Source organism: Physeter macrocephalus, chromosome 2 (assembly GCF_002837175.3).
Source record: "Physeter macrocephalus isolate SW-GA chromosome 2, ASM283717v5, whole genome shotgun sequence".
NCBI lineage: Eukaryota > Metazoa > Chordata > Mammalia > Artiodactyla > Physeteridae > Physeter > Physeter macrocephalus.
Genome location: NC_041215.1, coordinates 82,432,329 through 82,445,874, shown reverse-complemented (window position 1 = coordinate 82,445,874; position 13,546 = coordinate 82,432,329). Strand labels below are relative to the sequence as shown.

The window sequence follows — 13,546 nt, the reverse complement described above, 5'->3', positions numbered from 1 at the left end:
CATTTCTCTAATAATTAGTGATGTTGAGCAGCTTTTCATGTGCTTCGTGGCCATCTGTATGTCTTCTTTGGAGAAATGTCTGTTTAGGTCTTCTGCCCATTTTTTGATTGGGTTTTTGTTTTTTTAATATTAAGCTGCATGAGCTGTTTATATATTTTTTCCTTTTTATATATTGTTGAATTTGGTTTGCTAAGATTTGTTGAGGATTTTGCATCTATATTCATCGAAGATATTGGCCTGTAATTTTCTTTTTTTGCTGTGTTTTTGTCTGGTTTTTGTATCAGGGTAATGGTGGCCTTGTAGAATGAATTTAGGAGTGTTCCCTCCTCTTCAATTTTTTGGAACAGTTTGAGAAGGATAGGTATTGGGTCTTCTTTATATATTTGGTAGAATTCCCCTGTGAAGTCATCCAGTCTTGGACTTTTGTTTGATGGAATTTTTTGGTTACTGATTCAATTTCACTACTAGTGATTGGCCTGTTCAGATTATCTATTTCTTCCTGATTCTGTCTTTGAAGATTATATTTTTCTAGAAATCTATCCATTTCTTCTAGGTTGTCCAATCTGTTGGCATATAGCTGTTCATAATATTCTCTTATGATTTTTTGTGTCTCTGTGATATCAGTTGTAATTTCTCCTCTTTCATTTCTTATTTTGTTTGTGTCCTGTCTCTTTTTTCCATGATGATCCTGGTAAAGGCTTATCAACTTTGTTTACCTTTAAAAAAAAAAAAAGCTCTTGGTTTCTTTGATCTTTTTTTAAAAAATAAATTTATTTATTTATTTATTAATGGCTGTGTTGGGTCTTCGTTGCTGCGCGCAGGCTTTCTCTAGTTGTGGCGGCTCGTGGGCTCTAGAGCACAGGCTCAGTAGTTGTGGCACACAGGCTTAGTAGCTCTGCGGCATGTGGGATCTTCCCCAGACCAGGGATCGAACCTGTGTCCCCTGCATTGGCAGGCAGATTCTTAACCACTGCGCCACCAGGGAAGTCCTCTTTGATCTTTTGTATTTTTTTTTTGTTTCAATTTTATCTATTTCCTCTCTGATCTTTATTATTTCTGTCCTTTTGCTGACTGTGGGCTTTGTTTGTTCTTCTCTTTCTAATTCCTTTAGATGTTAGGTTAGATTGTTTATTTGAGAATTTTTCTGTTTCTTGAGGTAGACCTATATCACAATAAACTTCCCAGTTGGAACTACTTTTGCTTCATCTCATAGATTTTTGGAAAGTTGTGTTTTTATTTTCATATGTCTCGAGGTATTTTCTGATTTCCTCTTTGATTTTTTCATTGACCCATTGGCTTTTTTTTTTTTTTTTTTCTGTGGTACGCGGGCCTCTCACCGCTGCGGCTTCTCCCGCCGCGGAGCACAGGCTCTGGACGTGCAGGCCCAGCAGCCACGGCTCAGGGGCCCAGCCGCCCCGCGGCACGCGGGACCCTCCCGGACCGGGGCATGAACCCACGCCCCCCACATCGGCAGGCGGACCCCCAACCACTGCGCCACCAGGGAAGCCCGACCCATTGGCTTTTTAGTAGCATGTTATTTATTCTCCATATGTTTGTGTTTTTCCCATTTTCCTTCCTATAAATGATTTCTGGTTTCATACCATTGTGGTTGGGAAAAATGCTTGATATAATTTCTATTCTTTTAAATGTGTTGAGACTTGTTTTATAGGCTATTCTGTAGCTCTGTCTTGTTTTGTAGATCTATCCTAGAGAACGTTCCATGTGTACTTGAAAAGAATGTGTATTCTGCTCTTTTTGGATGGAATGTCTTCAATTTATCTATTAAGTTCAACTGGTCTAATGTGTCATGTAAGACCACTGTTTCCTTGTTGATTTTCTGTCTGGATGATCTGTAATTGATGTAAAGAGGGTGTCAGTTTCTCCCTTTATGTCTATTTATGTTTGCTTTATATATTTAGGTGCTCCTATAATAGGTACATATATGTTAACAAATGTTATATCTTCTTCTGTTGATCCCTTTATCATTATATAATGCCTTACTTTGTCTTTTGTTATTGTCTTTTGTTGTAAAGTCTATTTTGTCTTATATGAGTATTGCTACCCCAGCTTTCTTGTCATTTCCATTTGCATGAAGTATCTTTTTCCATCCCCTCACTTTCTGTCTGTGTGTTTCTTCAGCTCTAAAGTGAGTCTCTTTTAAGCAGCATATATATGGGTCTTTTTTTTTAAATCCAATCTGCCATCCTATGACTTTTTGATTGAAGCATTTAATCCATTGGCATACATTTAAAGTGATTATTGTTGTATATGTACTTATTGCCATTTTTTCATTTGTTTCCTGGTTGGTTATGTAGTTCTTCTCTGTTCTTCTCTTCTCCTTTTAGTTTCTTCCCTTTGGTTTGATAATTTTCTTTAGTGGTATGCTTATGTTTCTTTCTCTCTAGTGTTTGTGAATCTATTGTAGGTTTTTGATTTGTGGTTACCAGGGGCTTCATATATGTTGACCTAAAACTACATCTACTTGTTATAAATGGATAGTCATTTATGTTCAAACACATTCAAAAGATCTATGTCTTTTACTCCTCTCCCCAACATTTTGTGTTTTTGATGTCATATTTTACATCTTCATTCTTATCCCTTAACTGTTTAGTGTAGTTAATAGTTGATTTTATAATTTTTGTCTTTTAATCATTTAACTAGCTTATTTAAGTGGTTGATCAACAGACTTTACTATATATTTGCTTTTACTAGTGGGATTTTTCCTTTCCTAAAAATTCCTACTTTGTGTAGCCTTTTCTTTTCCACTTAGAAAAAAACTGTTAACATTTCTTTTAGGGTTGGTTTAGTATTGATTAACTCTTTACTTTTTTGCTTATCTGAGAAGTTCTTTATATCTCCTTTAATTCTGAAAGATAACCTTGCAGGATAGAGTATCCTAGGTTGCAGGATATTTTTCCTTTCAACACTTTAAATATATCATACCATTCCCTTCTGGCCTGCAAAGTTTCTGCAGAAAAATCAGCTGACAGACTTATGGGGGTTCCCCTGTATGTGAGTCTTTGTTTTTTTTCTTGCTGCTTTTAGAATTCTCTCTTTAACTTCTGTCATTTTAATTATGTCTTGGTGTGGGTCTCTTTGGGTTCATCTGTTTGGGATTCTCTGTGCTTCCTGTACATGGATATCTGTTTCTGTCTTCAAGTTCAGGAAGTTTTCAGACATAACTTCAACAAATACATTTTTAATCCTTTTTCTTTCTGTCTTCTCTTTCTGGAACCTCTATAATCCAAATATTAGCACACTTGCTGTTGTCCTAGAGGTCCCTTAAACTATTCTCATTCTTAAATTTATTTTTCTTTTTGCTGTTCTGATTGGGTGATTTCCATTATTCTATCTTCCAGACCACTTATGTGTTCTTCTGTATCACCTAGTCTGTTGTTAATTCCTCCTAGTGTGGTTTTCATTTCAGTTATAGTATTTTTTAGCTCAGACTGGTTCTTTTTATTATTTTCTAGTTCCTTGTTAAAATGCTCACTGTGTTCATCTATTCTTTTCCCTAATTCAGTTAGCATTCTTATTACTAATGCTCTGAACTCTTTATCTGATAATTATTTATCTCAGGTTCATTTTTGTTTTTCCAGGGTTCTTTTCCTTGTTCTTTCACTTGAAACAAATTCCTCTCTCTTCTCATTTTGCTTAACTTTCTCTGTCTCTACGAAAGTAGGTGAAACAGTTACCTATTGTGGTCTTGAAGGGGTGTCCTTGTGTGAGAGCTTTCCTATGCAGTCTATGTGTGCCCAGTGGCTTTGGTGGGAGAGCTGAATCTGATGTGAGCATAGGTCACATCTTCCCCCAGGGTGTGCTGGCAGTTATCACCTTGGTGGCAGGTGGGGCTGGAGATGGAAGGGCTAGAGTCAGAGCCAGGTGTGAGCTTCTCCTATGCTCAGTGACCATAACTGCCCCATGGGGGCAGGGACAGGTCCCAAGGTGCTAGAGCAGAAGCCCTGTGGTTGAGGTCTGAGCTGGTTCTGTTCCCTCTAAATGTGAGTTCTCACCTCTCCCAACATGGTCACCTTTGCCCCAGTGGGGAGCAGTGCTGAAGCAAGAGGGGCTGGAGCTGGTGCCCTGTGTGGGCTGGGGTGCTCACTGGTGTGAGCCCAGTACACCAGTCAGAGTTCCAGACTGCTCCCAAAATACTGCCTCTGTGAGTGCCAGCAATGGCTTTCCCCACCGTGTTCAGATGCAGTACCAGGTCCAAGTTGACTATGTCCCCATCAAGTGCACACTGTCCTTGGCAATGACAAACTTCACCCTAGTGGGGAGCTGCCCCAGAACAAGAGAGGACAGTGTGGGTGTTCAATGTGGGCCAGAATGTGAACTGGGGTGGTCTTGACACACCAATCAAGAGTTTCAGACAGCTCCCAATCTGCTGCCTTTGTGAATGCCAGTAATGGCAGCCACCATCTCATTCAGATGCAGTGTCAGGTCTGAGCTGGCTCCATACCCCCCAACTGCACACTCTCCTTGGCAGCTACAACCTTTGCCCTAGTGGGGAGCTGCACCGGAGCTAGAGGACCCAGAGCGGGTGCTTTGCATGGGCTGGGGCACATTCTGGGGCAGTCACAGGAAACCAGCCAGAATTTTGGGAAGTTTCAATCTGTTTCCTCCACCTTGTTTCTGGGAGTAAGCAAGTTTGTGCAGCTCTTTACTAGTGGAGTCTAGGTTTCTTACAGCCCTCCTGTTAGTCCCCCTGGTTTCCAAACCAGCTAAAGGGATTCATCTTCCCAGTGTCAGACCCCAGAGCTAGGGTACTCAATATGTAGTTCAAACCACTCACTCTTCTAGGAGGATCTCTGAGCCCATGATATCCCTCTCCTCTTCTGTGTCCCCTCCTAGGGATGCAGATCCCGACCCAATCTCTTCTCTTCGCTTCTTACCTGACTCCGTGTGGATATTTCTTTACAGCCTTGGCGATATAAGAGTCTTTCTGCCAGTCTCCAGTTTGTTGTCAGTGAGAATTACTCCACATGTAGATGTATTTTTGATGTGTTCGTAGCAGGGCGGTGAGCTCCACATCTGCCTACTCCACCACCGTGATCTCCTCCAAAGCTGTAACTCTGTCTGCATTAGCACCTTAACATATGTTCATATAAGACCCCAGTTAAGGAGGTGAATTCAACTGATTTGCAAGTCAGCAATCAACAAGAACAAATCCTGGTTTTATAGCTATCTCAATCCTAGGGCTATAAGAATTTCTTTTAATAATTCACAGTTTGGGTTTCAGTTCATATTTTAAAATGAGAATCTAGAGATTTCCACTTGTTGATCCTATCAACTGAAGCAGCTAACTTCAGCACACAGCTCTTGAATTCCTCATACCCCTCATATTTTTCTATGGCAACAACAATTAGGTCCTCCATGGTCTTGTCTTCAATGCCACCTTAGTCCTAATATTCACAGGCATTCATTTCTTTTTAAAAAATATTTATTTATTTGGCTATGCCGGATCTTAGTTATGGCACGCGGGATCTTCGTTGCAGCATGCAAGGTCTTCATTGTGGTATGCGGGATCTTTTTAGTTCTGGCATGTGGGATCTTTAGTTGCGGCATGCAGGATCTTTTAGTTGCAGCATGCGAGCTCTTAGTTGCAGCATGCAGGATCTAGTTCCCTGACCAGGGATCGAACCTGGGCCCCCTGCATTGGGAACATGGAATCTTAACCACTAGACCACCAGGGAAGTCCCCACAGGCACTAATTTCTTTAGCTGTTTCACTATAACAGGCCATGGGCTTCCAGCATCCAATCTATCTTCAAACATAATGAGTCTGGATAACTAGAGTCTCCTCATTTCCCTAAGAGTCTGTTGTCTGTAATCAGCTCCTCATACAAGTTTCTGTACACATCAGGAGTCATAACTGCAAGCTACCAACTCTAGGTAGCTTAAACAGAATGGAATTTGTTGGAAGGATGCCAAATAGCTCACAAAATCTATGGAAAAGTTAAAAACCAAACTCAGGAAACAGAAGCCAAAAGAGGCTGGCAACAGATAACTCAACCAAGGACCTCTGTTGGAACAGTCTAGTTAGAATGCTGGCAGAACTTGGCCAAGACCTGTTAAAGGAAGAGTTTAGGCAGAATGCTTCCAGTGACACTGCTACCACCAGGCATTCTCTTCTCCTGGGTTATAGACATCACCACTGTCTCTGTAAATAACTTGCCGGTCCCTGTACCTTTGCATCACTCCTGGATTCAATGTCAGAATCTTACTGGGTAAACCTCAGTTATATGCTGATGCCCCTCCTATTTAGAAGAAGGAAGATCTTCCCTTCTTCAGTTTCCATACTGGGAAAAGCATTCATATGCTAGGTAACCAAAACACACACACACACACACATACACACACGCACACACATCCAGGCCATCATACTTGGATTTATTTCTGGACTTCCTATTCTATTTTATTGGTTGTTTATTTTGTTGCCACTATGATATTGTTTCAATTTCAGCCATTTTATAATTTCTTTTAAAATCTGATCATTCAAATCCCCTTCCCTCTCAAAAGTTTAAAATTTTTTTTCTTTGCTCTTCTTAGCTTCATTTTTCTCAATGAATTTCAGAACTCTTTTATCAAGATTCCAAGAATAATTAGAATTTTGATTGGAATTTTATTATATTTATGAATATTTTGAAGGAATAATTTAAAATTTTTACAATGTTGAAACTTCTTATCCAAGAACATGGTATAGCTCTCTATTTAAGCCCTCTTTTAAACTCTTGGTTAGTTATATAGTTGTCTTCATGTAGATTTGGCACATTTCTTAAATTTATGTTTTTATTGTTAGGGTAAATGGAATTTGCTCCATTTTGTTTTCCATTAAAAGAGTGTCAAGGCCCTCTTTTTGGCCCAAGAAAAATCTTAATATCTCATAACCTTACTAAGCAATAGTTCTATGATTACTCTACTAAGCTATATTACATCATTGAGCTAAATTCTTCCTAGGTTTAACCAGCTTCCATTATAGAATTAAATCTTATACTTTGTAGTATAAATTTGAGTTGGAAAGTTAAAAGTAAGGAATGTCCATTTATTCACATAATTTTGGTGTTCTATTGTCAAAATATTCAGAAAATTGTCAAAGGAAATGGAAAAACCAATTGCTCTCTTTGGTAAACATGGTGTGAATCACTCAGAAAAGAGGGACATCCTAACTTGTTCTTTCCACTATGGATGCCAAATCTGAAAAAAGAGAATGGACGACCAGATTGGACAGATAGCAAAATTCTGAGTAAAAGAAATTGCATTAACTGTGTGCCTAGTGCAGGATTTCTTATCCAGTCCCTGCTCAATCTAATACAACCCAGGCCTTAGCCATGACTTAAGGAGTCACTGGAGAGAGTTAAGAAAACATTTGGAAGACCTTAGAAGCCTTCTGAGGACTGGTCAGAGATGACCTTCAGCATCACCCAGTCACTGAGGAACTCCTGCTGCCAATTCATTCTTGGTAACTGAGACATTAGGAACTCTACTCAGTACTCTCTAATGACGGATATGGGAAAAGAATCTAAAAAAGTGTGGATATAGGTATATGTATAACTGATTCACTTTGCTGTACTGCAGAAACTAACACAACATTGTAAATCAACTATACTCCAATAGATTTTTTTTAAAAAAACATATACTTCAAAAAAAAAAGAAAAAGGAATGTCTTTCAGGGGAGTAAATTCAGAAAAAAAAAAATCAGAATTGGATAAATTGGAAGACAGTGGCCACTGTACTAGTACTACAGTACCCCCTAGTGGACACAAAGAAACATGGTCTTGTTTATACCAAGAATGACCCCAGTCTCTTCCACAGGTATTTAAAATCTGGAGGGGCCTTAGTGATCAAGTAGGTCAACATCCCTAGCTCCAGAAAAGGAAACTGAGGAACAAAAAAGAAATGATTGGCCCAAGTTTACATAGCCAACCCAAGGCTAAAGTCCAAGATTCTTAACTCTCATTTTTCTTCCTTTCCCCTCCCCTTTCTTTCTTCCTTCTTTTTTCAACATGTACCATGCACCTATTATGAAGCAGAGTGCTAAGAATACAAATATAAAATATATTTAGTCTTTGCCTTCAAGTCTAGTTTTCTTTCAAGCCTACTTCTTTTAACACATTTCAGGGAATGAATTTGCAGAGAATGACCGAACAACCATGTAGGCGAAGGTTCTCAATCATCCACAAATTGACTCACAATGTGATTAACTATTGAGACTGGACTGGAAAACACATTTGCAAATGTGGAAAGTGCCCTTGACCAGGTTCAGACCATTTCATGAAGAGAGAAGACTTTACAGATTTATAACTGAATTCTATTGCAAAAAATGGCAATAGAATATTGAAGGTTTTATGTGTGCCCAGCACCTAATCCCAAACATTATCATTTGAGTGCACTCCATTGAGCAAATCCTTATTGAGGACCTACGTGCAAGGCATGTACTAAACACAGGCTTAGTATGGTAAAGAAAACAGATATGGTCCTATGGTTTCTGCTCTCATAAAGCTTACAGTCTCCTATATGTGTGTGTGTGTGTGTGTAATTCTCTAAATCCCAGGAAAACTGTTTTTCCCATTTCACTTTGGGAAGTCTTATTTTGATATTATGGAAATCAGGTAGTATGCAAACATTTTCTAAATTTACTCTGCCCCCACCATAAGGGAAATAAATAATAAAGATTTAGGAACAGATAGGACTGGAATTGAATCCCAGTCCCACCATTTACAAGCTATTAGACAAACTGATTCACTTCTCTAAGCCCCAGTTCCTTCTATAAAATGAAAATAATATTTATCCTTTGGGAGAGATGATGTTTTATCATTATCCTTATTAATTCCTAAACAGAGACATTAATTCTTGAGTCAAAAGCATGAATTATATATTCTTTTTCCTAAAGTTCAGATAAATTATCAAAAGAGAAGCATTAATATTGTTCACTCAGTTTCACAAAGAATGTCATTTTCCAGGATTAATACAGGAAAATATTCATGGCCAATGACATTTTAATTTAAAAAAATATAAGGTAAAATCTTTTAACAATGGCTGCTATTACAAAGGCATTTCTTAATTTTTTAAAATTTATTTATTTTGTTTTATTTATTTTTGGCTGCATTGGGTCTTTATTGCTGTGCACAGGTTTTCCCTAGCTGCGGCAGGCACGCAGGCCTCTCATTGCTTCTCTTGTTGTGGAGCACGGGCCCCAGGTGCACGGACTTCAGTAGTTGTGGCTTTCGAGCTCTAGAGCAACAGGCTCAGTAGTTGTGGCACACTGGCTTAGTTGCTCCGTGGCATGTGGGATCCTCTGGGATCTGGGCTCGAACCCGTGTCCCCTGCCCTGGCAGGCAGATTCTTAACCACTGTGCCACCAGTAAAGCCCCCGCAAAAGCATTTCTAAAGGCTATTTTCTTCCATGGGTAAACATGGCCTTGCTCCACAGAAACAAAGCCTGTGATTTCAGTTATGATGAATAAAGCTGGTATGACCATTGTTTAAAGGATTTTTTAGTATATTGTATCTAAACTTACCACTCCACCTATTTAATGGTTTGTCAAAGGCAAGAATCATGTTTTATTTTCACTATCCTCCCTGCCTAATGGTACCTTGCATAGATTTAGAGCATGCTAAATGTGTGCTAAGTAAAAAGACTAAATCTTATTATTTGCTATTTGATAAGTAAGCTGAGAGAGAAAATCTGGCCTACGTTATAGGTACACTTACTTTGTCATACCTGCAAGTAGCAATTATCAAACAAATTCCATTCCTATAACATTCCTTCTAGAGGAATGGAGGACTGGTATGTTTGCACATGGCATGCATGCAGCAGGCCAACTTCCTTTCCCTGTTGTAATATTTCCTAAAGCTTGCTCCATACAACACCGGTCCTATGAAAAGCCCAGGGTTTCAAGATCAAATAAGTTTGGGAAACTTTGCCCAGCACTTTCCTCTCTTGCAAGTTCACAGTGCACATTGGTAAACTAAAGACTATTAGAAGTCCTGGCTGTAATAAAGAAAACTGTTTAAAATGGTTTTACCTAGCATTCCCCAAATTTATTTGACCAATGTTTCACCTATAAACATTCTGCAGAACTAAGAGCTTCTGTGGAACACACTGACTTCAGGAAACTGCCCGAGTCTTCAAAGGACCTCTTTATCTTGTTAACACACGCACAACACACGCACGCACGCGCGCGCCTGCCATTTCATCTCCAAATCTTGCAGGACTGAGAATATGAGCATTTCCAGCAACATCTTAACTATGGAAAAATTACACCACTTCGGAGGTCCCAGAAAGTTAACACAATTTAACTTTATTTATGTAAGAAGAGTTCAATTTGAATACAGGAAATGGCTCCGCAGGAATGCCTGTCATAAACACCGGTAACAGATATCCAAATTCTGTTTTGTATCTGGGAGGGACGGAGGGCGGGGGGACATAAAATTATCGCCACCAAATCTCCCTGATGTTTCTTACAGTTTTCTACAAATCAGTATAGTGTCCATTTTCCCATAACTCCGTCCTGGGACTTCCAGTTTATTTTTCCAGCTTATGAGTGTTTCTCATTCTCTTCTCTAGACGGCAGCACAGATGAAAAAATGCCAGAAAACCTCAGAGCAGTCTGGCCTCAACCACAGCAAACAGCTCTCAACAGCCAGCCCCCAGCTCACCCTTCCTTTTCATAAAAAAATAAACACAGAACCTGAGGTATGATGGTTGACATTTAAATTTTTTCAAATAGATTTAATCAGGTATATGAGGATGGAAAGAATTAATGACAAAGTGATATCAGTGAGTGAGGAAACTGACAACTTAGCAGCGTCTCTCCCATGCTAGTTGTGTTTTCTGTATCTTAAAGTTAACGTCATCAATGTGCAGGTCATGCATCCTGCCACATAAGTATATAAGCATCATTACACTGGGCATGTGAAACAGCCAAACTCCAAGCCACTTGGTTTGCTATAAGTATTGGATTCATTTAAGATACATAATGCTATTTTACTGATTCTTTTGTTATCCAATGCTTTGAATGTGCTGTAAAGTGATTGCCATGTCACCAGATGCTGCACAAGCTTAGAGCTTAGGAAGTTAGCATGAAGGGAACACTGCATTAAAAGTTGAAAGTTACAGTTACTTTAATAAGGCAAGAAAAAGAGGAGTGGAATGGACTTAGAAGATCTTTCTATCAAAGCCCCACTAGGATTTTCTTAAAACCTCCCTTTTCCTGGGATCATTGAATCTCTTTATGAAACAATAAAATGGGGTCTACCAGCAAAATGTTCACTAAAAAATCTGCTGACAGAGAGAATGTAAGGAAGATGAAGCCCTCAACTTGTGGCATTTCAAGGGTTCAGGAGTACTCTAAAGAACACTAAATTGTTCATGTGTAGTGAACTGGACAGACACTAAAATGTGACCTGTGCCTTTTAAAGAAACAAAAAAACTCACCATTGGAGAGTGAAAATAAATATAGTGTGTAAATAAACCAAGCTGAGGCCAAGAGTGGACTGTGGTTCATATTTAAGAAAAAATCGATTTGCAGTGATCAGAGTCCTTTATAAATTTTCTCTTTCTCCTTTTTTTTTTCAAATATTGACATATTTTATTATTCAATATCAACAATTACATTTTTTGGAATTATTGAATTTTATTTTATTTATTTTTTTGTACAGCAGGTTCTTATTAGTTATCCATTTTATATATATTACTGTATTTATGTCTTTTCTAGGTTCCACATATATGCGTTAATATACAATATTTGTTTTTCTCTTTCTGACTTACTTCACTCTGTATGATAGTTTCTAGATCCATCCACATATCTACAAATGACCCAGTTTTTTTCCTTTTTATGGCTGAGTAATATTCCATTGTATATATGTACCACTTCTTCTTTATCCATTCGTCTGTCGATGGGCATTTAGGTTGCTTCCATGACCTGGCTATTGTAAATAGTGCTGCAATGAACATTGGGGTGCATGTGTCTTTTTGAATTATGGTTTTCTTAGGGTATATGCCCAGTAGTGGGATTGCTGGATCGTATGGTAATTCTATTTTTAGTTTTTTAAGGAACCTCCATACTGTTCTCCATAGTGTTGTATCAATTTACTTTCCCACCAACAGTGCAAGAGGATTCCCTTTTCTCCACACCCTCTCCAGCATTTGTTGTTTGCAGATTTTCTGATAATGCCTATTCTAACTGGTGTGAGGTAATACCTCATTGTACTATTGATTTGCATTTCTCTAATAATTAGTGATGTTGAGCAGCTTTTCATGTGCTTCATGGCCATCTGTATGTCTACTTTGGAGAAATGTCTGTTTAGGTCTTCTGCCCATTTTTTGATTGGGTTATTTGTTTTTTTAGTATTGAGCTGCATGAGCTGTTTATATATTTTGGAGTGCACCACTTATTGAAGAGGCTCTTTCCTCCACTGTATATTCTTGCCGTATTTGTCATAGATTAGGTGACCATAGGTGCATGGGTTTATCTCTGGGCTTTCTGTCCTGTACTATTGATCTATATTTCTGTTTTTGTGCCAGTACCATACTATCTTGATTACTGTAGTTTTGTAGTATAGTCTGAAGTCTGGGACCCTGATTCCTCCAGCTCCGTTTTTCTTTCTCAAGGTTACTTTGGCTATTCGGGGTCTTTTGTGTTTCCATAAAATTGTAAAATTTTTTGTTCTAATTCTGTGAAGTATGCCATTGGTAATTTGAAAGGGATTGCATTGAATCTGTAGATTGCTTTGGGTAGTATAGTCATTTTCACAATATTGATTCTTCCACTCCAGGAACATGGTATATTTCTGCATCTGTTTGTGTCATCTTTGATTTCTTTCATCAGTGTTTTATAGTTTATTGAGTACAGGTCTTTTGCTTTCTTAAGTAGGTTTATTCCTAGGTATTTTATTCTTTTTGTTGTGATGGTAAATGGGATTGTTTCCTTAATTTCTCTTTCTGATTTTTTCTTCTCTGATTGCCGTGGCTAGGACTTCCAAAACTATGTTGAATAATAGTGGTGAGAGTGGACATCCTTGTCTTCTTCCTGATCTTAGAGGAAATGCTTTCAGTTTTTCACCATTGAGAATGATGTTTGCTCTGGGTTTGTCGTTTATGGCCTTTATTATGTTGAGGTAGGTTCCCTCTATGCCCACTTTCTGAAGAGTTTTTAACATTTTGAAGGGAATTTTGAATTTGAATTTTGTGAAAAGCTCTTTCTGCATCTATTGAGATGATCATATGGTTTCTATTCTTCAATTTGTTAATATGGTGTATCACATTGATTGATTTGCATATATTGAAGAATCCTTGCATCCCTGGGATAAATCCCACTTGATCATGGCGTATGATCCTTTTAATGTGTTGTTGGATTCTGTTTGCTAGTATTTTGTTGAGTATTTTTGCATCTATATTCATCAGTGATATTGGTCTGTAATTTTCTGTTTTTTGTAGTATCAGGTATCAGGGTGGTTTTGGTATCAGGGTGATGGTGGCCTCATAGAATGAGTTTGGCAGTGTTCCTTCTTCTGCAATTTTTTGGAAGAGTTTGAGAAGGATG

The 13,546-nt window shown here is 38.4% G+C and overlaps 1 protein-coding gene across 15 annotated transcripts in view; it reads left to right on the top strand.

Moving 5' to 3' along the window:
* The window catches only part of LOC102992546 (uncharacterized), a 127,494-nt gene that overhangs the window by 58,342 nt on the left and 55,606 nt on the right, over positions 1 to 13,546 (top strand). For 12 of the 15 annotated variants that reach the window (XR_008618762.1, XR_008618757.1, XR_008618760.1 and 9 more), the window contains one exon: positions 10,570 to 10,698. The exons of the other annotated variants lie outside the window; for them this stretch is intronic. Coding sequence is in view for 1 of the 12 variants with exons in the window: in XM_055088789.1 (XP_054944764.1) it covers positions 10,582 to 10,698 (117 nt within the window). In the remaining 11 variants the exon portion in view is untranslated. The remainder of the gene's footprint in view (positions 1 to 10,569; positions 10,699 to 13,546) is intronic. 15 annotated transcript variants of the gene reach the window in all.